This window comes from Sminthopsis crassicaudata, chromosome 1 (assembly GCF_048593235.1).
Source record: "Sminthopsis crassicaudata isolate SCR6 chromosome 1, ASM4859323v1, whole genome shotgun sequence".
Classification (NCBI taxonomy): Eukaryota; Metazoa; Chordata; class Mammalia; order Dasyuromorphia; family Dasyuridae; genus Sminthopsis; species Sminthopsis crassicaudata.
The window spans coordinates 428,429,303-428,457,102 of NC_133617.1; the positions used below are offsets into that span (position 1 = coordinate 428,429,303).

The window sequence follows — 27,800 nt, forward strand, 5'->3', positions numbered from 1 at the left end:
CTTGAGAAAGACAGCATATGAACCTGGGATCCAAAGCAATGACAATATCGTCAACTTATACATTTGCACAATGATTTACTATTTACAAAATGTTTATATTTAGTTCCCTCTTCAATCATTTAATAGCTATTATATTCATTTCCTGTGTGTGTAAAGTCTTGAGATTAAGCAATATGCCCAAGATCAATTGGGAAGAGACAAGAGCTGGAATTTGAGTGACTCCACTCCTAAATTCTTCTCACCCTACCACACATTAGCATTTCAGTGATGCAATCTGTTTTCATTCCATCCTACCAATGTAAATAAATCATTCAATGCCTTAACAGACAACCTCCTTGAGCTGCAATCGATCCAAAAATTCCTTCCCTGGTGGCCAATATTTTGGTGATGATCTTCTGAGCATAACCAGCCTGGCTACTAGACACAAAATCTGTCATACTCTAGTAGCTCCCATAACCTACTGTCTGGTACTAGGTTTTACTTACCCTCTCTGGGCTACAGCTTCTCCATCTATCATTGAGGAAAAATATTGGACTAGATCAGAAATGTCAGAAAATCAGCCTGCAAAACTCAAATGGGCTGAATCAAATTAAAATAAAACTGGAAACTAATCAAAATACAGTACAACACAGATCATGTCAATCTATCGTTTGTGGTCAGTGAAGTTCTGTTTCAAGGGACTAGCTATCTGAGGTACCAGCTTTAAATCTCTAATCCTATGACTACAGTCATTTTTAATTACAGTCTTTCTAGCATTCAATCTGTTCAAACTGTGATTCTTAAAGAATAAATAAGAAACATGAACAAAAGTTAAGAAACTTTACTTAAGCCATTTTCAACAAAAGTTAATAAGCAGTTAATTCTTGAACTTCAGTTTAAATCATCAGCAAGTAATCATTTCAAATGATTTTTTTTATCATTTTCTAAAAGCCACCAAGTTTAGGATATAGCATACATTTTTCCTTTTAAATAGCAACCACTGAAAATGCAGAAAACCAATTACAAAGAAAATCCAAAAGCCTCATTTACCTAAAAAAAAAGTATATATTTAAAAGACTTGCAATCTTGTAGCAAAACAAGCGCATACATGCAGTTGAATCTGGTTTAAGACAGAAACCTTAATCCCTAAAAAAATTACTAAACATTTAATATATCACATTTAAAATAAGACAGCATCCAAAATGTGTTTAAAATGTTCACTTTAACCAGGTTGTCAGAAAGCAAGCTACTACCCTCCTTAGTCAGCTAGTGTTTCAGCACAAACCTTTAAGAAATGATTTTGTTTTCTAAAGAGGAGCTTCTCATTGTTCCACCTTTCACAGTATAATGGTTCAAACAGCACAAAACAGCCAAACCAGAGATGTGGACCCAAACTTGACACCTCAGCGTCAAAGCCCACAGGCTTTGCTAGGAAGCAGGGAAGTTCTCGTACTTGTTTAAAACTTTACAGGAGAATGAGGGATTCTGTCTCACAGCTCAGCACAGCTAAGACTGGATATGAGCGTCCAAACGGGATCTGAGGATTCACATAGGGGCTGGGCTGTATGATCTCCCATCAATCCCTCTTCTCTGGCCAATGGTTAGGCCTTCCTGCTTCCCCCCACCCAGAGAAATTATACCCCTTCAAGAAAGGCACTGAAACAAATTCTTAAGAATCCAGAGATTCATTCCCTGAACTCAACTGCTTCTCCCAAGTCTCCATCATCCTCAGGTCAGCCCCATTCTAATTAATCAGTAATTCTGGCTGAAGGCTAAGGCAGAGGCTACATCTAAGAATAGCAAAGGACATTAAGAGGTGACAAGCTGAGTCATTATAGGACTGGGATATGAGGGAAGAAAATCCAAACTGCCTACCATGGTTCTTATTGTGCCTCTGTCCCAGAGGCCTAACTTGGTGATATAAAGTACCAGCGTACACAGGTACAGGGAGAAGGTCAGTCTACGTGGAGGCTGGGGCTAACAGTTGCCCAGCCAGAATGTTAGGAAAATAACACATCCCAAGTTGCCCTTTCTACATCTCTTTGGGCTCAAAGTTTAATCCTCCACTCAGCTACTGAGCCTCTTCTTTTTAAAAAAATTAATACATTTCAGGTGGTAAGGAATCAAGACTTTTCCCTCACCCCTGTTCCCTTGCCCCTGGTCCTCCACTCCTTTCTTCAGGAGATAAGTCACATCTAACAATTTGACCCTTGAGTTCCCACTCCCCACCCTTTGGCCGAAATTTACTCATAACTCATCTATCTGTCCCCAAAACTTGCCCCACCTCCCCTCCCAGAACAGTGTCCTTCAGGAGAGCCAAGCTGGGGAGAAGAGAGGAAGCAGGGGTACCAGGAGGCTGCCTAGGAACTGATAACATGTCCCGACCAGGTCTCATGTTTGGTGCCTGGTGCCAGGTGAGTGATAACAACTTCCACAGCCTGATGCTTTTCGTTCTTTGGCGGAATTGAACACATCTTGTAGGTGACTTCATCTCCTTCCATAGGTACATATTCTCCTTCAACACTGTCAGGGAGTAGCAGGTAGGGAGAAGGAAAAAGAAAACTCAGTGGTCAGACATGGATGTGCCTAATACCCCACAATGTGCTTTCCCCACTCAAGCCTCATAATAAAGAAGCCAGGTCTAAAAAGGCCCATCACATCAAGGGACAGGAAATTAGCAACTATGACTAATACAGTAAGACTAATTTACAATGTGGTCTACAGAAGTCACATCTCAGATGGTGAGCCCAGTGTTACAAAAACTTGTATTGTGGAAATAAGGCTTCCAAAACTAGCTGATGAAGAGGATTGTTTACACTATAACCCTGGTTACTTTAATTACTGAACTCTCCTGATGAACTAGAAAGAACAACCCGATTTAAAGGTGGGGAGAGGGGGGAATTGTTTTGTTTTTCTTGGACCATGACTATATTCCATAAAGTAGTTCACTGGAAGGACCCTCCCATTTGTAGAACATGTTTATCTATACAGGTATGCACACATGTATGACTAGGATATAGTTACAATAAAGACATATATGGAGAATTGACCTCAGCGTCAGAAAAACTAGAGTTCCAAGTCCTGCTTCCAATACAAGCAGATTATTTTTACTCTAAGCTCCAGGTAGCTCTCTAAAACTAAGTTGCTGAACAGGTGCAGATGGAGATAAAGTGTGTGCCCTATGTCTTGAGATAAAGTATGTGCCCTAGGTCAGTGAACTCACAGGTCTGATCCAAAAGAAAAAAAAGTTACAATTACCCTGATGTTGGTAGAAGCTAACAAGTGCAAGAAGTCTACCTTTCTACTGATAGGAACCCTCATGCCCCGCTGAGGAATGGAAGGGAATGGGCAGTACTTCTGTGTTCTTGGGGACGGAGACATAAGTGCCCCTGTGATTATAGAGACTGGGGGGAGGGGAAGGAAAGGGAGAAGAGGCATTCCTGGGATTGTCCTGCTGCCCATTGGCTGATGGGGGCTTAAAGACATAAACAGTCCCCTCACTCAAATTAAGTGTCCATGGATAGACACTTGCATACATACACACTTTCCTCACCATCCCACTTCTCCTTTTACCTCTTTTTAAAGTCCCTTCCTCACCCTCCACCCCCCCAGAAATCCTCTAACTACCTTTAAGAAAAAAATGCATCTCCATATGGGCCCTCCTCACATATCCACATACCACATGACATGTCCCACATCAGTTTAGCCTATTAAACCCCTGATTCAGGGCAAGACCCATTCAGACTATGACACCTCTCCCTACCCACCTTTTTCTTCCCCTGATCTCCCTCACCAACACCACCTAACAATTGTCTGCCCACATATTTTATCTACTCCTGGCCACTTACTCAGAGATATGAAGGAAGATGTCTGGTCCACCATCAGCTGGTGTAATGAAGCCGTGCCCCTTGGAGCGACAAAAGCATTTACAGACACCCTTATAGACAGGTCCCTCAGCTGCCCGCACAGTCCTGAAGCAGGACAGAGAGAGCCATGAGTGCTTCACCCCTTGTTCCCACCAGGCCCAGACTCAAGAAGAAGAGAGAGGGAGCAAAGTAATTTCAGGTTCTCTCACCAGGGCATACTAACCCAGGACCTGTGTTTTCTCTGGAGACAGTGAAATCATAAACTTTGTGGATAAAGACTCTCATTATAGATATGGACCCATCCACCCAATTCCTGGGGCTCACATGCCCCGAAAGTAGGGGCAAAGGGTTGAAAAGCTCAGCTGACAACTTCTGGAGAGGTGAGAAAAGCTAGTTTCTAGTCCTGGTTCCAACCTTGTACACCTTGGGCAACTGAATTAATCTCGTGATCTACAAAATGAAAATATTCAAATTCTCTTCCAAATGGACCTCTGAGAACTGATACAGAGTGAAGAAAGTAGAATAGGTCATTCTACAAAGACAACCACTTTATCGAGGAAGAGAGCAGAATTAGGTCATTCTACAAAGACAACTTTATCGAGGAAAACAACTTGGAACAATTTTAGAACTCTGACTAAAGCAGTGACAAAAAACTACAGAAGACCACAGATGACAGATGTTGGCCTCAGAATACACAAGGAGACATACAATTTTGGACACAACCATGAGGTTTTGTTTTGACTAACCAGGATATGTTAGTAGGGCTTTTTTTTTTTTTTTTAAATTGTTCAGTAAGGGAAGATGGAAGAGAGAAAACAAGAGCTTGTGAAAAAAATTAGAAAAAGTTTAAAGTTTAAAAAGAATAAAAAAAAATTTTTTAAAACATAATGAAGTTCTTTTCTAGAACTAACATTCTGTGATCTTATGATCACACTCACACAATATAACCCCAAATCACCATCACACCACTTAGCTAATCCAGATTTACAAAGCACAGCAAAAAGTGGCTTTAACTGTTTTGCACAGCAAGCATTTGATATCTGTTCTATGAGGTAAGCAAGGTAGGCATTTTTAATCATTATTTGAAAGTTGAGTAAATCAGAGGCCCAAAGGGATGTTCAAATGATTTGAAGGTCTAGAGCCAGTACTAGAACTGAATTTTGTGATGAACTCAATATTTTTTAACACACCTCATCAAGAAGAAGCCACACAGGGAAGCACATTAGGTTGATCATTTTGGGCCCTCAGCCAATTGGCCTTTTCCACAAGAAGAGTCTCCAGCCTTTACTCCCCTTCTCTTTTTCTGGGTACTCACGCTGAAAAGGTCCTAGTCCGCCGGGTTGGCAAGGGGCTGGGGATGAGGTACCCTCTCATGGGAGATGGTGAACGGTCCCTTTCCCGGGGACCATCAGGTAGACGGAGAGAGGCTGGATGGGTGGGGGGCTTCGGTGGTTGGGGAGGCTCCGCTGACATAGTTTACCTGAGGGGAGAAATGAAGGTTTCTGAGATTCTGAACTCTACTGGCAGATCCCCAGTACAAACAACAATAATCCACAGCAGACAGAGCTGGGCACAGACTCATTCATACTATGAGTAAAATAAGCAAAGCCAGATTTACATTGATTTACATGTCATTTAAAAGACAAGAGAAACCACCCACCCCTACACAATTATATAAAATCACTATCCAACCCAGCTGCCATAAACTCATGAAATTCTACTGTTAGAGAGTTATCCTTCATATTGAAATGAAAATTTGCCCTGAAAGCCATAACAGCTTATGATATGGTAATTTATCCTTGAGTTGGCTATCCTTAGACCAAAGTATGGGTCAGTCTCTCTATAAAACCTTAATTAAGTTAAGGATCACATAAAACAGACTCTGCCCTCCAGACATAAAAACCAAATTACCACTTGTTGGATATGACGTAGATGAGAGTTCCTTGGCTCAGCGATGGGTTAGACTAGGCAGCCTCTGGGGTTCCTTCTCTATTCTGACACAGTGATCCTGAGTTCAGAGTCTAGCAGAAGCAGCGAGAGAGGCAGGAATCCAGGGGAAACAATGGCAAGAGCCAGCTGTGTAAAGTGCTGAGGGAGGCAGGAACAATAAGCTGTGTGGTGCTGTACGCAAAACTCCCAGAGAAGGCGGGCACATCCCAAACCTGCTTCTCCTCCTCTTGCCCATCCTGACTTCCCTGTTTCTGCTGACGGCATCACCATCCTGCCAGTTACCCAGGCTGGCCCCCAAACAGCAAAGGGAGTCATGGTTGACTCAGGCGCTGACATTCAACCCTCTGTCCAAATGAACAACTATCATCCTATCAGACATCTAATATAATCTCTTTCACACATCTGTCACCTTCTTTTCTCTTTTCCCTAATAGCTCTCAGGTCCTTATTATTCACTTCTCTCCTAGACTACTCCAATGACCTAAACTCAGCTATCTGTGTTCTTTCTTTCCCTAATCCATCTTCCACTCTGCCACAATAATTCTGCTCATAGTTCTAACCCTCTTGCTCAGTGACTTTGGGGCTTCTGAGATGTGTAACCCTAAAGAAAATCACAACTCTGGAAGCGATAGTCCCTCTTTTTTAAAAATGAATGATGTTATGTCTTGTGCAATCTGCCTCAGAGGGATATTATGCAAGGGAAAGCACTTTGAAAACATTAAGCACTATATGCCTATGGGTATATGTTCAATATACCCATATATTGTTATATTGTTATATTGTTGTTGTTGTTACTGTTGCTCAGTCCTGTCTTGACTCTGATCCCACGTGGGATTTTCTTGGCAAAGATACTAGAGTGGTTTACTATTTCCTTCTCCAGATCATTTTACAGATGAGGAAACTGACACAAACAAGATCAAGTGACTTGCCCAGGATCACACGGTTAATGTCTGAGGCTGATTTATCGACTGTACCACCTAGTGTGCTTGTGCTCTCTCCATCCACATGCACACATACATATATATGTGTATTTGAATATATGTATACATGTCTATATATACCACTATGTGTGTATACCCACACAACATACATGTATGTGTCTACCATTAATAATGGTTCCCACTGCCTATGAGAACAAAAGTCAAAAATTCCTCAACTACTCATTCAAGGCTTTCTATAATTCAATCAACAATCACTTATTAAAAACTTACTGTGAGCCAGGTTAATAGGCTGGGCACTGAAGATACAAAGAAAGGCAAAAATATTCCCTGCCATGAAGGAGTTTATATCACGTAAGGACTTCCACACAAACACTAAAATTCCTTCATACAAATATAATTCTTCATTTATCAGATTGGCTAAGATGACAGGAAAAGATAATGATAAATACTGGAGGGGATGTGGGAAAACTGGGACAATAATACATTGTTGGTAGAATTGTAAACTGATCCAACCATTCTGGAGACCAATTTAGAACTATACCCAAAAAGCTATCAACTATGCATACCTTTGGCTCTAGCAGTGTCACTACTAGGTCTGTATTCCAAAAAGAATATAAGAGGGAAAAGGATCTATATGTATAAAAATGTTTGTAACAGCTCTCTTTGTGATGATAAAGAATTGAAAATTGAGTGGATGCCCATCAATTGAGGAATGGCTGAATAAGTTATAGCATATGACAGTAATAGAATATTAATGTTCTATAAGAAATGATAAGCAGGATGATTTCAGAAAAGCCTGGAAAGACTTACATGAACTGATGCTGAATGAGTGAAGTGAGCAGAGCCAGGAGAAGACTGTACAAAGTAACAACAAGATTGTGTGATGGTTAACTAGGATAAATTTTGCTCTTCTCAGAAATGCAGTGATCCAAAGCAATTCCAAAAGACTTAAGATGGAAAATGTTTTCTGCACCCAGAGAAAGAACTATGGAGACTGAATATGGAGTATTTTTCCTATTTCCTTTTAAACTGAAGGGAAGGCCTAAGAGGAGGAGGAGTATTTTCACTTTTTTTATTTGCTTTTTTTTCTTGTGGTTTTTTCTCCTTTTTGTTCCAATTTTTCTTCCACAATATGACAAATATGAAGATATGTTTAAAAGGACTGTACATGTATACAAGCTATATCAGATTCCTTGCTGTCTTGGGGTGGGAGAAAAAATTTAGAACATAAAATCTTAAAAAATGAAAACAGTTCAAAATTATTTCTACATGTATTTGAAAAAATAAAATACTAAGAAATATAATTCTCCTACAAATACTCCAGTCCCTTTTCCACCAAATTAGTCCAGCAGTTCTGTAAACATTCCCACATTTGTACCACTGTTCAAATGCTTTCCCTTTATAGAAATGCCCTCTTCACAATCTCTCTCACTGAAACCCCTAAAGTTATTTTCTACCTTAAATGCCACCTTTTCTCTGAGACCTTTCTCTATTATTCTCAGAGATGTTAAATGCTCACTTCAACTTCTGAATTTCATATTCCGGTAGCTTTCTCTTGTACCCTTCTCATTTATTTATCATCAGGGAAATTTCCTAGAATTGATGATCAGTGCTATATATCCACTTCCTCAAAGACAGGTGTTGGATACAGGATACAAAATGAGACTTACATTTTTTGACACAGTGAATGTGAGAATTTGTTTTGCTTGATTATTGCCTATTTACGAAGGTTTTTATTTTTCTTATTTCCTTTTAAATTAAAGGGAAGGGAGGCAGCTAGGTACCGAAGTGGATAAAGCATCCAGCCCTGAAGTCAGGAGGACCTGAGTTTAAAATCTGGTCCCAGATACTTAATACTTCCTGGCTGTGTTACCCTGGGCAAATTGCTTAATCCCAATTGCCTCAGCAAAAATTAATTAATTAATTAATTGGAGGGAAGGGCTAAGGAGGAAAAAATAAATGTTTAATTGAAAAATAAATACATTTTTCAAAACTTAAAAGAAAGTTTTTAAAAAGAACCTAAAAGTCCTGTAAATCCAACCCTTTCATTTTATAGATGCCCTTACAGTAACAGCCCTTTGAGATTAAGTGATTTAGCCAAAGTCATTAGGGTATTATTAAGGAGTAAATCTTCCTAATGATTTCTCAAAAAAACAAACAAACAAAACTCACTCTCAGAAGAGGTGATTGTGCAAAACTTAAAAAAAAAAAAAAAAAGGTTGGAATCTGGACAGCCACTAGCCAGCCTTATCCTGCCCCACCCCACCCATCCAAGGAAAGAAAAACTTGGTGCTAAAAACACCAAACAATGGGTCTTGTTGCTTCTCCCAGCCTGCCTCTGCCCTCCTCAGAGATACACAGGCTACTGGAGCAGAAAGAACCTTAGAGATCATCTGGCCATAACCCCTCATTCTACAACTGGGGAAACTAAGGCTCAAAGACAGGGACTTGATTTGTTCAAAGTCCCTCAGGGACAAAATTCAGATTAGAATCCAGGTCTACTGTTCCAGGTTGACTCTCCAGTTTCCAATGCTCAGACCAATAAAGTCAAGGAAGCCAAGGGCCTCAACTTCACAGGAAGGAAACACCACCTAGGGAAGTGGGGATTCCCTAGAGCCTTCATAGCCTCATCTCCGCCAGGGTAGGCAGTTTGTCTAAGGCAAACCATCACTGTTGCTCCCGCCCCATCAGGAAAAGCAAAAATAGCAGCTCCTCTGTAGGCTCTCCCTTCCTTTGTTTGCCCTTCCCATCACTCCTCCTGCACACATGGGCACCTGCCTCCCCCAACCTCTACTGGAGACCACAGCCCACTTGGCCGGAAAAGGAGGAATAAAAGGGGAGAGGAAGTGGCCTACCAGCCTCCCTTGACTTTGATAGTTGTTTATCTGTATTCATATAAAATCACCTCTAAGAGGGAGAAAAGGGAAAGAGATCAGCAAGGGATAGAACATCTACTCTTACTCTTGTATGTGAATCCAGAACTGCACAGGGAAAAGTAGAGAGAGAATGAAGAACCAATGTGGAACAGTGAAAAGAATTCTAGATTGGAACAACAACAAAAAGACCTAGTTTTTGAAACTGATTTAGCTACTTTTTTACCTATACATATGATCTGGGCAAGTCATTCTAATCTCTGCTCTTCAAGTTTCCTCCTCTGTAAACTGAAGGTCTTAAGGTCACTTTCATCTCTAAATCAATGATCCTATGAAACATGAACTTATATCCACCTTGAGAAAAAAAGGTTTAAAATATCTAATCAAGAGACATAGAAATCAACTCTGCTATAGCACTAGACTTCCATCAATTTGGCAAAGATAACAAGAGTCATCAAAATTCAAAATTGGCTAGGCTGTGGTAAATCAGACAAGCTAACATCATCCTGTCACTGGAAGCATAAACTGACTGAAACTTGTAAAAAAAAGAAAAAAAGTGGTCATGCAATAAGAGTTATAAAAATCCTCTAAATTGTGACATAGCAGCCCCCAAAAATCTAAAGAAATCTTAGGTTGTGTTGACAGAATTATTATGTCCAGGAAAAGCATACTCCATTCTTCCATATTCTGCTCTGGTTAGACTACATCTGGAATATCTTGTTCACACATTCTGAGCCCATTTTAGAAAGGATAAGGCTGAATAGAGTTTAGAAGAAGGCAAGAAGGACAGTGATAGACTTCAAGTCCATCTTGAAGATCAGCCAAAGGACATAGTCTGCAGAAGAGAAGACTTAATGGGTACATGATAGTCATATTCAGGATTTCAAGGGGAGGGATAAAACTTGCTCTGCTTAGCTCCAGAGGACAGAATTAAGAACAATGGGTGGAAGTTGCAGAAAGACAAATTTAGTCTTAGGGCAAGAAGTAATTTCCTAACAATTAAAGAAGCTATCTAAAAATGAAATGGGTTACCTTTAGAGATAGTTGAGTCTCCCCCCCCCCCTTTGAAAGCCTTCAAGCAAAAACAAGATTTTCTGCTTAGTGAGTATGATGCAAAAAGGATTTCTGTTCATGTATAGATTAGTAAATGGAAGAATCAAGATTTCAACCAGACACTAAATGCAATGTTTTTTCTACTTTAATTGGCAAAACCTTCTAAAAAGCGAATCAAGAGGAAGCCAGATGGCGCAGTGGCCATGGAGCAACGGCCTTGGAGTCAGGAATTTGTCCTCAGACACTTAACACCGACTTATCTGTGTGACCCTGAGCAAGTCATTTAATTCACACACACACACACACACACACACACACACACACACACACACACACACACAATTTAATTAGTTAAAAAATAAGAAATTGAATCAGGAATACTGATTGCCTGTTCAGAGTTTCTTCCAAATTGAATTTCAGCCTCTCCAATAAGAGCTTCCAAGAAACAAACATTATTTAGTCAGTCAACCAACAAGCATTTATTATAAGATTACTATGTGCCAGGCATTGTGATAAGTGTTAAAGATTCAAAGAAAGCCAAAAACAACCTCAAGGCTGCTCATATCCTCACTTTAAGAAATTAAATTGTGGATAGGATTATATATCTAATGAGAGATACCCAACTTAGCTAAAGTTGTATGTTTTCTTTTTCAAAATAAGAGAAGGTGAAGTCTTGAATTGCCTCACTAACAAAATAATCAAAAGGTAGATAAAGAAACGAGAAAAACAACTCAATCTGATTCTTACCAACTAACTGGAACTGGTTCCTGGAATGGAAATGGCGAGACCCTTAATTCCATATGCAAAGCACTTTACAAACACAGTATCATATTTGATCCTCATGGCACTTAGGTATTACAGTAAGTACTTTAATTCTTGTGTTCTAGATGATTTAAGGCTGAGAGAGTCTAAGTAGCTTGACCAGAGTTACGAAGCTAGTAAGTTGTCACAGGCAGGATTCAAACTCCTAGTCCAGCACTTCATCTATTGTACCTCTCAATAGCTTCAAACAAATGAAATAAAGGTAAAGCTCTATACAACAAATTTTTCTGCCTTTTAAAAGAAGGAAGTCTAGCTTCATAGGCACTCTAGGTTTTGGGAAGAATAGATATCTAATTGATAAGATGGACCCTGGGGGACCAAGAACTTGCTTATCTTGTCTGAGGGAGAAATCGTAGTGAACTCTGGGATGGAAAGGGACTGAGGCCATCTAGTTTAAGCTGTTCTTGGAAAAGAATTTTTCCTTAACATCTCAAAGAAGTATGTAACTAAAGATCTCTGGAAAACTCACTATCTCCCAAAAGGCTCCATTCCATTTTTTCATAACCCAAATTGTTATTCAGTTGTTTTTTTCTAACATTGAGCCCTAGTCTGATTTTGCCATTTACAGTTGTTTCTGGGCACCAAACAAAACAAGTTTTTAATCTCTTATCTTCTGGAGATAGTCAATTAAGTCACCAAGCATTTACTAAGTACCTGCTCTGTTTCAGCCACTTTGCTAAGTGATAGGCATACAAAGGTAGACAGAAACAATCTCTGTTCTTGAGAAGCATGATAGTTCACCATAGCTCTTACTATCCTGTACCCAATTTGGCCCTGACCACCCACTTCCTGATGACCATGGTTATGTTTTCTTTTAAGTATGTGTCTTGTGTCCCAAATTAGCCTGCAAGTCCCTAGGCAGCATCCTATCTTGAATATGGTGAAAAATAAGTGTTTAATGATTGATTCCACTAGATAATGTTGGGCAAATAATTGAGTCACCCTTCTGGGACTCAGTTTCCTCACCTGTAAAACAGAGGGACTGGCCTACATCCCAGAATCCTGATCCTGCAGCTCCGCAAGGCAGGAATCAGTTTTCCTCCAGGGCACATAATTACTGCTGCTCTAATTAGCAACAAAGCTTAAAATCTAGAGGCCCTCAGGAGTTGATTCCGTAAGGGGGTAGGGGGAAGGGAACCTCCCAGAAAGCACTAAAAGCTTCAATTCTCCCTAGGCTAGAAAAAGCTCCTCCTCTTCCCCTTTCCAATCCAAGATTGTTTTTATCAGAAGATGTAATTTAAGCCCTAAAATATCACTTTAAGCTTCTCAGTTCCTTACAAGGTAGTTTCTAGAGTCACTAGCCTTTCATACTCAATCTTTGGATCCACAATTCAATCCTAGGACAGACCAGATCACTTCATTTCACAATCTTCGCCCCTGCCTTCTTATTGCTTATGGAATAGTTTCAGAAGCAGGTATTGACTATCTCAACCCCAAGGCAAACTTGGAGGCAAAATTTTCCAGGCCCCCAACAATATTCTTTAATCTCAACAAGTCTGTTTTGTTATGGGACAATAGCTGATAAGTCTTCCCAGGCAGACCTAAGAAAACTGTAAATAAGCAAGGGCATTTTATACTAGTGGGACTTCTGGGTAAAACAGTAGCAAGAAAAGCTGTAAGGAACTCATCTCTCCCACATATGCTCCAGCAATTAAAAACAAAAAAACAAAAAAACAAAAAAAAAACTATAATGGATAATGATCACAAGATCAAGAAATATCAATAAGATGCTTCATACATCCCAGTACTGTACAAAAAGACAGAAGCCCCAAATACTAGAATAAGTGTGCTACCAGGAAACTTGCATCTGAGCAACTATAAAGAGATGAATTATTATAGTAAATTACTTACATCCTAAACGGAGAAGAAACAAGTAAACCTTCAAAATCCTAATGTGTTCAATTCTCACAGAAGTAATTTAAAAAGGCACAGAACCAAGGAATTTTTTTGTTCCATCCTGCTTCTCTTAAAGGTAAGAAAAGGAATAGAAAAAGGAATAACACTAAAGAACAAATGAAAAAAAGTGGGTTAGAATTTACGTTTATCTCAAAACTGGATGTACAAGAAGACAAGCATATAGGAAAGAAGGGTGGAGGAATAAGACATCACACAAACAAACCTCATTCTTATCTAAACTGGACATTCTTATCTGAAAAGAGGACTAAATACATATACACATACAGAATTTAATGTAACATTAATTTAAGCAAGGGGATAAGTAAAGGACAGGGAAAGGGGAAAAAAGATTTAAGGAGAATATGTCTTCCTTGGAGGGAATGGTCACAAACAAAATAAACCAATTCCGAATGGTTAAAAGAAAGAAAATGTCAGAACCACAGACCAGAGTTCTGAGTGAGGACTGGAGATGAAAGGGCAATAAAGAAAAAGGACATCATTTCAATTACAATTCATTAGCATTGATCACAGTCCTCTTTTACCATCCCCTTCTTTGGAAAGGGGACAGTAAACAAAACAAGACAAAACAAAAAAGGAAAAGGATGTGATGAAGGGAAATACAAAATCAGCATAATACTGTGAATACAAATGGAATGAATTCACCCAAAAAACAAGAGGACAGAAAAAATGGATTAGAAAGGATATATTGTTTACAAGAAAACATCTGAAACAAATATTCATATATATATACACACTTGAATTAAAAGTTAAACAAAATACAGGAAGAAATAAACAGCAAATATAATAGCTGGAGACTTCAATGTATTCTTTCTACAACCCTAGATGAAATTAGAGGGAAAAAAAAGACAAGGAGGACATGAGAACTTTAAAAGTTAAGCACTATAGATCTCTGAAGATTACTGAATGTGAACAGAAAGAAATATGCATGTTTCTTAGCTGTGCATAACATTTTTGCCTTTGCAAAACTTGACCACGTGTAGGGACATAAAAATCTCATATCTAAGATTCAAAAAAGCAGAAATATTAAACACATCCTTTATTGAGCACAACACAGTAAAAAGTTATAATCAATAAAAGGCCTTTTCAAAAAGGACTCTAGCTTAAATGAAGAATAATTTTTATCCCTATTAAATTTCACACCATTAGCAAATATGAAGTCAGCCTAAGGGGGTTCTTGAAAAACTGTCTTAATCTGAGTTAACAAAAGTAGTTCTGCCTTAGAGCAAGATAATGAATGAGTTAATAATTATAACTATTCACAGTTATTTAACACTTTCAGGTTTACAGAGCCCTTTCTACAAAACAATTCTATAAAGCTAAAAGTTAATGTATTTAACCCCATTTTTTGATGAGACAACTGAGGCTTAGTTAGGTGAAGTTTACTTGTCTTAAATCATATAGGAAGATTTTGAATTAGAAACCAAAGATCTACCCCTTAATGTTTGGGGTTTTTTTTGGGGGGGGGAGGTTGTTTGTTTGTTTTCCCAAAATATGCTTTCTATCTGGGCTTTAAGCCCATTATAAAGGCCATAAGATAAGGCATAGGCTGGGTCTCTGAGCATTCCCAGTATTTGACTTCTTACAGTGATCTCTAGGTTTGGAGCTTTCTCTTCCTATATGTATTATCTCAGGATGTTCTGTTAGAGCCTAGTGGATATCAGGGGCAAAGGGATGAAGATAAAGCCCAGAAAGCTATTAGCAAATATAAACTGATTAAAAAGATATAAACAGAAGAAATTACATTATGCTTAATGGTACCTGCTGCCTGGACCTCAGCTCTAGGAACATTCCCTATGAACCTGAGTGGAAGAGAATGAATAGGGAGAAAGCAAGAGTGACTTACTCAGAGCATTAAGACACCATAAGAGATGAATATGTTGAATTTAGAGAAACATGGGAAATTGTGGATGGATGACCATACCTAAAGTGTAGTCATTGTATAGTCTTATTTCAAAGGAGCAAAATTAGGAATACAAATGTGGTCCCAAAAGTCTTGTCCCACAAATTTTAGTGCACTTAAAAAAATTTTTTTTAAGAAGCTTAAAGGCTGCATTAAGATTTTAGGGACAAGCTACACCCAGCGAAAAAACTCTGGGAGATGACTATGAATCACTGCACAGAATTCCCAATCCCTCTATTTTTGTCCATATGCATTTTGGATTTCCTTTACAGACTAATAGTACACTATTTCAAAGTCCGATTCTTTTTGTGCAGCAAAATAACTGTTTGGACATGTATACATATACTGTATTTAACTTATACTTTAACATATTTAACATGTATTGGTCAACCTGCCATGGGGGAAGGGATGGGGGGGTGGGGGGAAGGAAGGGAAAAGTTGGAACAAGAGGTTTGGCAATTGTCAATGCTGAAAAATTACCTATGCATATATCTTGCAAATAAAAAGCTATAATAAAAAAAATTCTTTAGGGACATAATGATAACAATAATGTAAATGAAAACAATGCTTAAAAAAAAAAAAAAAGTAGCCAAACTCTAATTAATTGGAATGTACAGTCTTGGCTTCAGAGAATATCTATCAGTACTCATTTAAGTGCTTGCTATGTGCTTTGAATACAAAGGCAGGCAAAAAAAAAAAAAAAAAAAAAATCCCTCTTCTCAAGGAATTCACAATCTAATGGTAGAAAGAGGGAGAAGGGGAAAGGATAACAGGTAGAAAAAGTCACAGATGATGCCAATAATTTTAAATATAAAATTTGCTTAACATGTATATATGTGCTATATAAAACAACAGGAATTAATGAAAAATTTTTAGGGGGAAAAGTGACTTGCTCTCAGATCCAAGACCTTGTAAGGCTTAGGAAAAAATTATTGGAATGCCCTCAACACATAACCTCGAAGCTCTAGAAACTTGGTCTTATAATCCTTTTCACTCGTAAAGTTAGCAATGCTTTTCAAAATGCTTGCATGTGTATTTGTATATAAACACACACATACATGCACTGTTAATACATGTATGTATGTGTCTATACATATATACCTGCATGTAAGAATGTATTTCCATTTAGTCTCATGACAACCCCATGAGTCAGGTGACCTGTCAGGAGTATCCTATTTTAAAGAAGAAACTATATTGCAGAGGCTAAGGAACTTGCTGAAAGGCACATAACCGGTTAAATGCAGACCTTCTGGCTCTAAATTTAAGATCCTTTGACTAGAACTTGAATTCTGGCTGCCAGTTTTTGATTTTTCCACTGAATCCCTGAGCTCAGGCTGAATGACTTGGAATTTGTCCAATCTTTTACCTGAGGATTTAAATTAGACCATTTCTTCATTCTCCTCAAGATTGTGAAGCCAATATCCTACTAGCTGGCCTGACGAAAGAAAGGAATGAGGAGAGTGCTAATCTAGCCTTAAATTGTCCCTGGGACGTGCTGCATGAAGCCAGTCAAAATGTATTCTACAGGAGGACTTTCTCACTGTCCCCCACCAATAGGTATAATCTGACATTCCAGCATTTCCAGGAACTCTGGAGAGATTCCTTCCAGAGAACAGACCAGAAAGGCTGTGATGGCAGTTCAGGAGAGTTCCCTTTCCATCTCCTTTTTTCTAGAACTTAGGGAATTTCCTATTATAGTAGCCTCTCAATCGGTTTTAACCCACCTTCCACCCATTACCAAAGTGATTTCCTTAACAGTGGCAGATCCGATCACGTCAGCTTCCCAATAAACTCCAAAGTCTAAGATCTAATATAAACTCCTATTTGGCATTTTAAGACAAGTCTTTGTCTTTCAACACGATTTCACATGTATCTTCTCAATGGGGATAGAGGATACAAAATGGAGAAAGGAAATATGGAACTCAAAGTTTTAAACATAAATATAAAAAAATTGTTTTACATATAACTGGCAAAGGTAAAAAAAATGTATATAAACGAAAATATAAACTTTGGCACTGTGAAATTATAGGGCTTTCCAACTTCTCACTAGGACGAAGACTTGAAGCTTGGAGAACCAGGTCTCTAAAAGTGGCTCTTATAAGACCTGGCCCCCAGGATTGTTATGTTTTGCATTAAAATCATTCTAGAGGCTAAAAAGACACAAAAACATGTAGACATCTAGAGTGGGAAAATGAACAACAGGGCTATTCTATAGTCTAAAGTTAAAAGGAAAGAAGTCAGAATACTGCTCAGAAACCTAAACCCCCTGGGACCAAACCTAAAGTACTAAGGTAGTAAGCCTAAAAAACAAATTCCCAAACCAAATAGCCTGGGAAATGTCAGAGTAAGTTAAAGTGGGTTCATCTCCATACCCAAGGTATGATTCAGAGATAGAACAAAGAAAGTGGTTCACAAGGAGATAAGAGGACATCTACTCAAAATGGGGCCATGAACATGTGTACTTAAATTTCGTCTAAGCATTTTTAGTGATCCCAACCCATGATATTGGTGGTATTGGGCAAGTATTTTGCAATTAATGATCTTAAAAGAGTTGCCTAAGGCACTGAGAGTTGTAACTGGGCAGATGGCTGCATTTATAAAGCAGAAAAGACCCAGCTGTTAGGACGACTCAGGGCAGGAATGGCCAAAGGAGGGAGAGTGGAGAAGGGAAGGGGAATTATTACAGAACAGTTAGAAGAAAGCTAGAGAGTCCTAAAATGTTTCCTTCTGTTATACCCAAATTTAAACTACTTTGGAGGGAGGTTAATTGGTTTGGAATCAGGGTAGAGAAAGGAGAGATCTATCACCTTATTTTTCTTATATCTCGACTCTATATAGAAAGAACCCTTCCCTCCAGCCTTGGAAGTCCTTCAGTCTATCAGTTCTGTCCTTCTCCAAACCTCTAAGGTGCACCAGGCCTCTGGAAGAAATTAATAAGGATGCAGAAGGAAGAGAAAGAAAAGGGAATATGAATTTATTAAGTGCTTACATGTGCCAGGAACTGTGCTAAGTACTTTATTACACATATCATATCATTTGATCCTTACAACAACCTTGCAAGAAAATTGCTGTCATTATTATCCCCATTTAATGTTAAGGAAACTGAAGCAAATAGAAGTTAATCTGGCTTGCCCAGGGTCACACAGCTATTAAAGTGCTTTGAGGTTGTTTTGAACTCAGCTCTTATTGTCTCCACATCAGCCCTCTATCCAAAGAGCCTGCCAGAAGCCTAAATGATTTTCCTTTAGCAATTTGATTGCAATGGCAGTTAATGGGCAATTTAGAGCTCCTTTCCTATTTCTTTTCCCAGAATTTCCCTGACTATCTCAGTAGCCTTCCAACTGGTCTCCCTACTTCCAATCCACTCTCCACCCACAGCTGTCAAGTTTCCTAAAACATAGGACTGACAATAAGTCACTCCCCTCCTTGATAAGCATAGGCTCTCATCTCTAAGATCAACCCCTATTTGATTTTTAATGACCTTCATATCCCCGCCCCAACCTAGCCTTTCCAGCCTTATTACAATCTCCAATTTCCAAACAGCTTTTTATCTTTTTTTCCTCGTATGTGGCAGGCCACCTACAATCTCCAGGTCTTTGTAGTTTTTTCCCCCCAAATACCTGGAAGTGACTCCTCCCACCAGCCCCTCTTAGAATCAGGCTTTCTGTGATGGTCTCCCATCATCCAACATTTTAAAACTATCTATTTAGTATATACCAATATATATCCACATATCTCCCTACATAGAAAGTAAGCTCCCTGAAGGCTGTTTCACAAGCTTGGTAAACAGAAAGCACTGAATAAAGGCTTGTTGATTAACTGAATTCTAAGTGGCTAAAGTTTGTCTGTCTCCTTCCTTCCTTCTTTCCCTTCCCCCCCTTTTCCCTCCCTCTTCTTTCTTTCTCTCTGTCTCTCCTCCTACACTGGCCTCTCCTGACACCCCCAGATGACAGCCCTCCACACAGACACACAAAACCTAACTCTTCCACTAGAATGAGCACACCACCACAGCCAATACATTCTAAAAGACACTCTGAGCACACGAAGCCCCCCTCTGCAAGACACTTGGAACACAACCTGAACAGTGAGAGAAAGGAATGAGGGGGTTGCTTTGGGGGAAAAAAAGACTACTGAATAACAAAAGTATATCAAAAGTATATCATCCACCACTTCAAGCACAGATTTCCATTCATTGTTCCTGGTTCCCAAGGAAGGGAAAGCTGAGATTTTAAGAAGTGGGTGGGAGGAGGGAAAGGAGTCATGGGAAGCTGGAAGCAGTTCTGAACAGTGAATGTAGCCAATGCCAACAAATATTGAAGGGGCTGAAGAAGGGAAAGTAAAAGTTACATTTTCATCATCCTTTGACCAGAGCTTTCTGAGAAGGAGGAGGCAGAGCTAGGGAGCAGGAGAGGACATGTATCCTCTCTCCCTGGGAGTAAAGGATTGGGGATAGAGACTGGAAGGGAAGAAAGGGGAAAAGTTCCCCCAAAAAATCACCTCTTACTGGACCCAAATTGCCTAATCATGGTTAGGCAAAAGGAATCCTAGGGCAGAGGATGATAATGGAAAAAAACCCAAGCATCTTCCTCCAGGGCTAGGCTTCCCCACTCTCCTCCCTTCCTCCTCAACATTCCTGAATCCCCAGCCCCAGGCACTACTGCTCACAGCTGGGAGAGTCTTCACCAGGCCCGGCCTCAGAGCCCTCCAGTCCAGACCAGTTGTATTTTTCTATTTTAGAGGAGGCAGACAGGAGATCTATTAGAAGATAAAATTGGTTCAATTATCCATCATCTGGACTATTGACTGTAATAGATAGCTCTTGGGGGTCTCTCTCTTCTTCACTCCATCCCCAATCAACTGCCACAATGAAATTCCTAAAGCTCTAGTCCTGACCCTTGCTCAAAAAGCTCCAAAGGTTCCCTTTTTCTTCTCACAACAAATACCAATTCCTGTTAGGCATGAAGCCTCTCATAATCCGGCCCCAACTTACCTTGCAAGGAGCTTATTACATATTATGCTCTGCTTCACTTATTTTACACTCTAGACTACAATCTAGTCAAACCCACCTCCTAGTTCCTAGTACAGGACATTCTATTCTCCAGGCGCCGTACTTTTGCAGTTCTCTCCTATGCCAGAAATGCTCTCCCTAATCAGGGAAAGCCTCGGCTTCTGAGCACCCTAGCCTCTTCCCAAGTCCAGTTCAAATGCTACCTTCTACATGGAGGCTCTTCTTAGCACTCTCGGCAGCTAGTGCCCCCATTACCTTATATAAATGTTGTATTTACTTATCCACCCATAGAATAAAACATCCTGGTTGGCAGGGAATGTGTCATTTTTGCCTTTGTATCATCCCTGGTGCCTAGCAAAGTACATAGCACATAATGGGCCTTTATGAATGCTTGTTAGTTGACTTTATGTCATTCACTGCCTCCCCTTCATCTCATAAACTCATTCACAATAAGGAGATTGTGATTAGTTACCACAGTGGTGGTTGGAGAAGCTTTAGTGGGTAATGGTCAACGCAAAGGAATGAAATACTATTAAGTAGGATACTGGGCATTGAATTAAGTGATATTTTTGGATAGCTAAATCATAGTGAACCTTGAGAATTAGTTGGCCCCTTTTCCCCACAATTCTTTCTTACCCTCTTATACATGTAAAAGGGAGGGTTCTCTTCCTCACACACAGCTGGTACTTCAAAAGAAGCTTAATGAATGAATGGGAAACTATCTTCAGGAAATTTAATGAGTCACCAGTAGGTCCATCCCTCCCTAAAAGCCTGCAATTGGGGATGTCAGCTCTTTCCAGGGGGCCTGCCTTCAGTTGAAATTCTGATTCTGATGGGCAACTGGTTGGCTGATTCCACCATACCACCACCACCCCCAAACACTTATCCCACTCACTCCACATCCACATCAAAATTGACCATCAAAAAATTCCAGTTTTTAATGAAATAATTGTTTCAATCACAGTTCAAGTAGTCCCTGAAACTGGATTAGAGACTACTTTTACTGAAAGGCTGCTGGCAGAGGCTGGGAGCATTCCTTTGATCAGGTCTCTAATCTATAATCCCTCTCCTGGGCCCCACACTCCTTTCTTTACTCTTCCCTGACCCCTCCCACTCACATACCCAATCCAGCTGCTGCTTCTCTCACAGATGTTCACAGATATTTGCTTCTCTGTTTCTCCCCGTCTCCTCCTCTCCCTCTCTCTCCCTCCTCTCTCATTTTTTCTCTCTCCCCCTCCTCTCATTTTTTCTCTCTCCCCCTCCTCTCTCATTTTTCCTCTCTCCCCCTCCTCTCTCATTTTTCCTCTCTCCCCCTCCTCCCTCTCTCATTTTTTCTCTCTCCCCCCCTCTCATTTTCCCTCTCCCTCCAGTCTCTCTCTCTCTCCCCCACACACATACACGACACAATTTTTGCCATACGGAGGCACCAGCTGGAAAGTTCAACAGTTGGACTGCTGTTATACATCTGGACCAGCTGGCCCTGCTGGCCCTTCTAACTGGCTTTAATCCAAGGCAGCCTGGTTCCTCAGAAAGCAGCTACACAAGCTCAATATCTAATCCCCCTTAGGAATCTCAAAGTCCTCTCTAACCCCTGCATGGCAAGAGTCGGGGAGGGGACCGCGGAAATGAATTCTACTCAATTCTCAAGAAGTAGTCAAGGAAATTTCTCAGTCTCCCAAAAAAGGGAAGACTGAGAGCTTTGCTTTGCGATTCTGAAAGGAAGTTCTGCTGAATATCAGGCTTGATTGAACAGGTGCAATTTTCCGGGGGGGGGGGGGGGGGGGCAGAAGAGACAAGAAAAGAAAAGAAGAGAAGCGTGATTAATTAGAATTTCTAAGACCTAGCCCAAAAGAGGGAAAGGTAAACTCTCCACCTATTATTCTCCAGTCGCAGTTAATTCCACCCCTTCGGCCAGCAAAACACCATTTCGGCCTGGGCTCAAAACTCCCAAACCATATGTGTGGGGTTTAACCCAAAACAAACATGAAGCCCATTAGAGCGAAACATTCTCCCTGCCCCCACATACAAACACTCGGCACCTCGGCAATGGGGGAGCAGACAGGCGGGTACAGATCCCACCAGCCCTCTTCTTCCCGACCCCCCCCACCCCCAACCAAAAAACAACAAAAAACAAAACTAGAAAATAAAGAGGGAAGGTTAGGAAATAAGGGAGTAGCAGAATGACTAGTGGTGAGGAAGAAAACTCGAAACCCCAGGACAAAACTGCCTGAATCCACTGACCCCAGGTAAATCCCCCCTCCCCCCTAAGAGATTCATTCCCGGTCTCCAGCCCCCAACTCCCACGTCCTCAATTCCGCCCAAACCAATACCCTCGCGGGGTCTTCAATCCCGGGAATCCGGGCCCCGCTAGAGAAGACGGTGGGGGCTCCGCCCCAAGCTGAAGAGGGTTCCCGGAGAAGGGTCCTCTGTTCTGGAGCCGAAACCCCAACGCGGTACAACCTGTCCGCTTTCCAGTCCTTACTCCGGGTATGTTCCGGACAGCCCTAAGGGTTCAGCCCGGGGAAGAGGTAATATTCCTCTAACGCTCCAGCCGCACCCCCCCAAACCCCTTTACCTGGGGTTCTAGCTCCCGGGGGCGCAAAACAGCTCGACACAGACTCAGCCAGCGGAGCTCAGGGGGCGGGGCTGGAGGGCAAGAGGAGGGAAAGCCTGGGTGGGCGTGGTCTGCGCTGGTGGTGGGCGTGGTCGACAGGGGCGGGGCCGTGTTATTTTTCTCATCATCATATCAAGTAATTTCTAGCTCTGGCCCCAGCTCCTAACCAGGGTGGGGCTCTAAATTGAACTTCTGATAGCTGCACCCCGCTCGGCCCTCATCTCTCTCCCGCACGCACAGCCCGCGGGAGGTACCCGGGACTAGGTGGGAGGGGCTAGAAGACCGGACGAGAGGGAGGGGCAGAGATTGCTGAGGGTGGGGGGAGGTAGGGGGTAGGATGGGAAGAGGAGGCGGAGAGTTTGTTACAGCTGGATGCGCAGAGTTTGTTACAGCTGGATGCGCACGGTGCCCGCCCTGCACCCTTGCGCGGATGGCGACGCCAAGAAAGAACCGTCCTAGTGTTGCCAGCCGTCCCACCGCCCAGTAACCAGTCGCCCCTCCCCTTTCTGGGGTCCCGAAACCCTTTCTGACACCGGTACTCGGGTCCTGGCTTTGTCGTGCCCCTACGAAGACCGGGCAGACCCTGGCCCTCAGATCCGCCCTCCCACTCCCTCCTAGAGTAAGAGCGCGGGACAGCCCGGGGTGAAAGCGAGACGTCCGCGTCTAGAGATGGCGTGACTCCATAGCCCAGACTTGGGACTGGCGGGTCCCCGCCCCCGCCCTGAGCCTGAAGGATAAGGCTAGCTAAGGACCAGTTAGAGGCAAAACAGGAGTGGCCCGTTTTGAGCGGGAAGAGCTGGGCAGGGTGGGGTGGGGCGGAGCCGGGCCTTCCAGCGCTATTGACATCCCAAGCAAAGGGCAGCTCTGTTAGCCCGTTGCGGAGAAGGGGAAATCGAAGGGACTGTTTATGTATCCTTACTGTGGATGGGAGTGTTGGACTTCTTCACCTGGAGGTAGTGTGTGATGGATTACCTAAAGGAGACTTTGACAGTAATCCTGGTTCTTGGATCCCGAGAGAGCCACAAAGCGCAAGGCATTTCAAGCTCCTCTTTGGGACCCTGATGATACTGGTTTGTCCTGGCCCATCCCGTCCGGGCCTAAAACCCCAGGACTTCTTGCCACATCATCATTTCATCAGTGCGGATACCAGAGGGGAGTAATGTGTAATAAGCCTGGAAAGTGGAGGGAAACCAACTTAAAAAAAAAAAAAACAAACAAACCAGCGGGCGCTTTTCAAATGATTGTTGAATGTGAAATTACCGGATGGTTTCATGAGCCAGACCAGGAAGGTCCTAACCCAGAAACCTATTCCTCATCTATGTGAGACCTGATATTCTACCGACAGTGATTCATTCCTCATCCCTTTTGGAGTGTCTTTACAAATTGTAAATTCCGCTTTAGGTTAGGTCACTGGACAGAACAGAGAAGCAAAACCGAATGATATTCGGTGAGAAGTGGTGGAGTCTTGTGCCCCGTGGGGAGAGTTCCTCTCAATGAGAGAAATTAGGCCTCTGAGTTCATTAGTATAAGGAACTCCAGGGTGCTTAAACTGTCAATGCACCTCCTCCCTTCCCAACTTATTGTCATAGAGAATTGCCTAGATGTAAAAACACTGAGAGATTATGTGATTTGCCTGGAGTTACACAACTAATATATGTCATAAAGGCAGATTTTTAACTCACCTCTTACTCATTTCAAGGTCCAGCCTCATCCCATATAAGAAGTATGTGAAAGGGAAAGGAGGGAGCTTCAAAGTTATTAGAACTGATTGGGAATCTCTTATAACATAGTCCATCCCTCTCATTTTACTGTTCTGGAAACTGAGGCCCAAAGAGATATTGAAATACCTTGCTAAATGGCACAATGAAGAGAGCTGGACCTGGAGTCGGGAGACTCTGAGTTCAAATCCAACTTCAGACATAGGGATGATAACAGAGCTTACCTTCAAGGATTGATGTGATGATTAAATGTTTATAAAGCACTTAGCATAATGCTTGCCTCCTAATAAGTACTCAATAAATGCTTATTCCCTCATTCCCTTCCCCTTGCTCATGATTACAATCAGTGACAAAACCCAGGTCTTCTAAATCCCAACTTAATGCTTTCTCCTGCCCTAGGCTGATGCACTCAGGTTAGTGAAGAAAATGAGCACTATTTGTATCACAACTGACCTTAGGCCCTTGCCTGTGTCAATAGTGTTGGGAAATCTAGCCTTTCATTTCTTTCCCTCACAATCCTCAGAAGAATCATCAAAAGACTAGGTCAGGACAAGATGGTATCCCAGGGCAAGGATATTACCCAAACAGAAGTGATAGGTGGGAGCAACAAAGGCTAGAAAGGGCCTGGTGAATGAGAATCAGACAGTGTCTACCTCAGGAATGAATTGCTCTCTACTTCTTCCAAGCTGTTTTTAAAAATCACTGATGTGTTTTAATCCTTTCAGAACTGAAAGCTGTCACATTTCCCTTTCCTTTTTAAAGAGTAGACAGAGCCAATATTGCTGTGACTTGGAACTGGTTGCTTGGGCATAGCACTCCTAAAGACAGTGAGTTATGAACATTAAGTGCCTATTGTGTACCAGGCACTGTGTTCACACTAGAAAGGTAAAAGCTCTCAAGGAACTCACAGTTTAAGAGATGAGACAATAGACAAACGATTATGTATAAACAAGCTTCATACATAGGATAAAATACAGATGATCAAGAGAGGGAAGGCACTAGAATTAAGGGGGATCAGGAAAGACTTCTTATGGAAAGGGGGATTAATATGTCTGAATGAAGCCAGAAAAGTCAGGAGATGAGAGCATTCTAGTCTTGGGGGATAGCAGAGAGAATGTCCAGGGACTAGAAATGGATGTACAGGGTTCAATGTCATTGAATCAGGTACTGTGAAGGAGGTAAACATATGAGAAGAAGTTATGAAATTAGGAAGGGCTTTGAATGCCAAACAGAATTTTTTATATTTGATCTTAGAGGTGATTGATAGGGAGCCACTTTAATTTATTAAGGTGGAAGGATGTGACAGAATCAGATATGTGCTTAGGAATATTATTTTGACACTGATTAGAAGATCAACTGTGGAATTGGGAAGAGACTTTTGTGGCAGAGACCAACAGCAAGCTATCAGATAGTCCTGGCATAAAGTGATGAGAGTTTATATTTATATAAATATTCATCCATCATCTCTGACCATAAATTCTAAACCCATTCTTGTTCTCCTCTTGACCTACAATATTCTTCCTAGTATGTAGTAACTTTTTAATAAGTAGTACTTGTTGATTCTCCCAGAATGACCCATTTTGGCCTCCCTTCCCTTTTTTCTTCCCCTGACTTTTTTCTCCTCCTTTCCTTTTTCTATGTATAACTGAGAATGTTCATCCATCATCTCTGACTAGATATTCCCATCCTTCCATTTCTCTGAAACCCATTCTTGCCCTCATTTTGACCTCCAATATATGTTCCTGGTACATAATACTTTTAATAAGTAATACTTGTTGACTCCCAATATTATCCCTGTTCTAATTTTCCTTCCCTTTTACTTCCCCCTCAAATGTTTTTCTTCTCCTTTCCTTTTCCTTCCTTTTCCCTTCTAGAACTTTGACTTTTCTAGTCCCTCCCTCTCAGCAGAGTAACTCACTTTATACTTGACTGAGAAAAGCACCTACTATGAGCTCCCTTATCTGACTTCTCCTATTCTACCTCCCTTTCCTCATTCGTTTTTTTTGTCTAGTCTCTAATGAGAAAGTAGCTTCTTGTTAAAGTTAACCCCTCTGCTTGTAATGTCCTATTGATTATTCTCTCCTCCTCAAATTCTTCAGAGGCTGATGGATATAGTAGAACTTGAAATACTTATTCCCTTACCCAAATACTTAACAACATAGTGCTTTTTCATCTCTAAAAGTCCCTCCATTTAACCCTAGTACCAGATTGTAATTCATTTTGTCATCTGACTCTTCATGATCCCATTTGTGGTTTTCTTGGCAAAGATACTGGAGTGGTTTGCCATTTCCTTCTCCAAACTCTGGTATTATCATGACACAATTCAGAAGAACTAAGTTTACATCCCTGTGTTTCCTGTGCAAGTGACTGAATCTATTATTATTATTTTTTTAAACCACTGATGTGTTTAAACTTTTCAGAGCTGGGAACACTTAAACCATATCTCCTCTTTCCAGAACAGCCAGAGGCAATATCACTGTGATTTGGAGTTGGTCTGTTTGGGCATAGTCTTACTTTTCTTGTGATTTAGGGCAAGTGATTTAAGTGGGCCCTAGTTTCCTCACCTGTAAAACCAGGGAATTAAACTAAATGACCTCTAAGGTTCCTTCCAGTTCTAAATCTGCAATTCCTTCCAGCTATACTTTGATGGTTGCCTTTACTTTAGTAATCAAAGTCTAAGAAACACTGTCTATACTTGATGTTTTCACTTCCTGAACTCCCACTCACTTCTCAACCCTTTTACAGTCTTCCTTATGACTCTGCTGAAACTTTGCTATCCAAACTTACCAACTGTTAAAACTGATGGCCTATTCTCAGTCCTCATTCTTCTTGAATTCCCTTTGATACAGTTGACCACCCCCCCTCCTGCTGAATGTTCTCTTCTCTTTCAGCTTTTGTGACATTGCTCTCTTCTGTCTGCTCACTCCTCAGGCTTCTTTGTTGGGTCATCATCCATGTCCCATCTCCTAACTATGGCATTCCCTGAGGCTCAATCCTGGCTAAATCCTCTCTTTTCTTTCTTTTCAAGCCCTCTCTTAGTGTGATCTCATCAGTTCCCTGGTTTGATTATCAACTCTATGAAGATGACTTTAAAGGAGGGACAATGGGAATATCACTGGGTTTGGAATCAGAGAACTTAGAGTTAAATCTTTTGACATCC

At 41.0% G+C, this 27,800-nt stretch overlaps 1 protein-coding gene across 7 annotated transcripts; it reads right to left on the minus strand.

The window, feature by feature from the left end:
- Positions 1 to 805: 805 nt before the first annotated feature.
- On the minus strand, positions 806 to 27,613 carry CARHSP1 (calcium regulated heat stable protein 1). 7 transcript variants are annotated; one of them, XM_074280511.1, is made up of 5 exons: positions 27,428 to 27,613; positions 5,757 to 5,933; positions 5,161 to 5,325; positions 3,828 to 3,950; positions 806 to 2,502 (listed from the first exon to the last, which is right to left on the minus strand). In XM_074280511.1, exons 3-5 carry the CDS (start codon positions 5,316 to 5,318, stop codon positions 2,340 to 2,342), a joined length of 444 nt encoding a protein of 147 aa, XP_074136612.1. In that variant the 5' UTR covers positions 5,319 to 5,325; positions 5,757 to 5,933; positions 27,428 to 27,613; the 3' UTR covers positions 806 to 2,339. The 7 variants fall into 7 exon arrangements, with proteins under 7 accessions (XP_074136612.1, XP_074136613.1, XP_074136609.1 ...); XM_074280512.1 differs by lacking the exon at positions 5,757 to 5,933 and adding an exon at positions 18,108 to 18,220 and having other exon boundaries at positions 27,428 to 27,529; XM_074280508.1 differs by lacking the exon at positions 27,428 to 27,613 and adding an exon at positions 22,884 to 23,421.
- Between the last annotated feature and the right edge of the window lie 187 nt (positions 27,614 to 27,800).

Coding starts and splice junctions, on each gene's coding strand:
- CARHSP1 (XM_074280511.1), bottom strand. CDS start 5,318: ATGTCAGCGGAGCCTCCCCAACCACCGAAGCCCCCCACCCATCCAGCC. Junction 3,951..5,160: donor CGGACTAGGACCTTTTCAGC/GTGAGTACCCAG, acceptor GTCCTGCTTCAG/GACTGTGCGGGCAGCTGAGG. Junction 2,503..3,827: donor ATCTTCCTTCATATCTCTGA/GTAAGTGGCCAG, acceptor ACTCCCTGACAG/TGTTGAAGGAGAATATGTAC.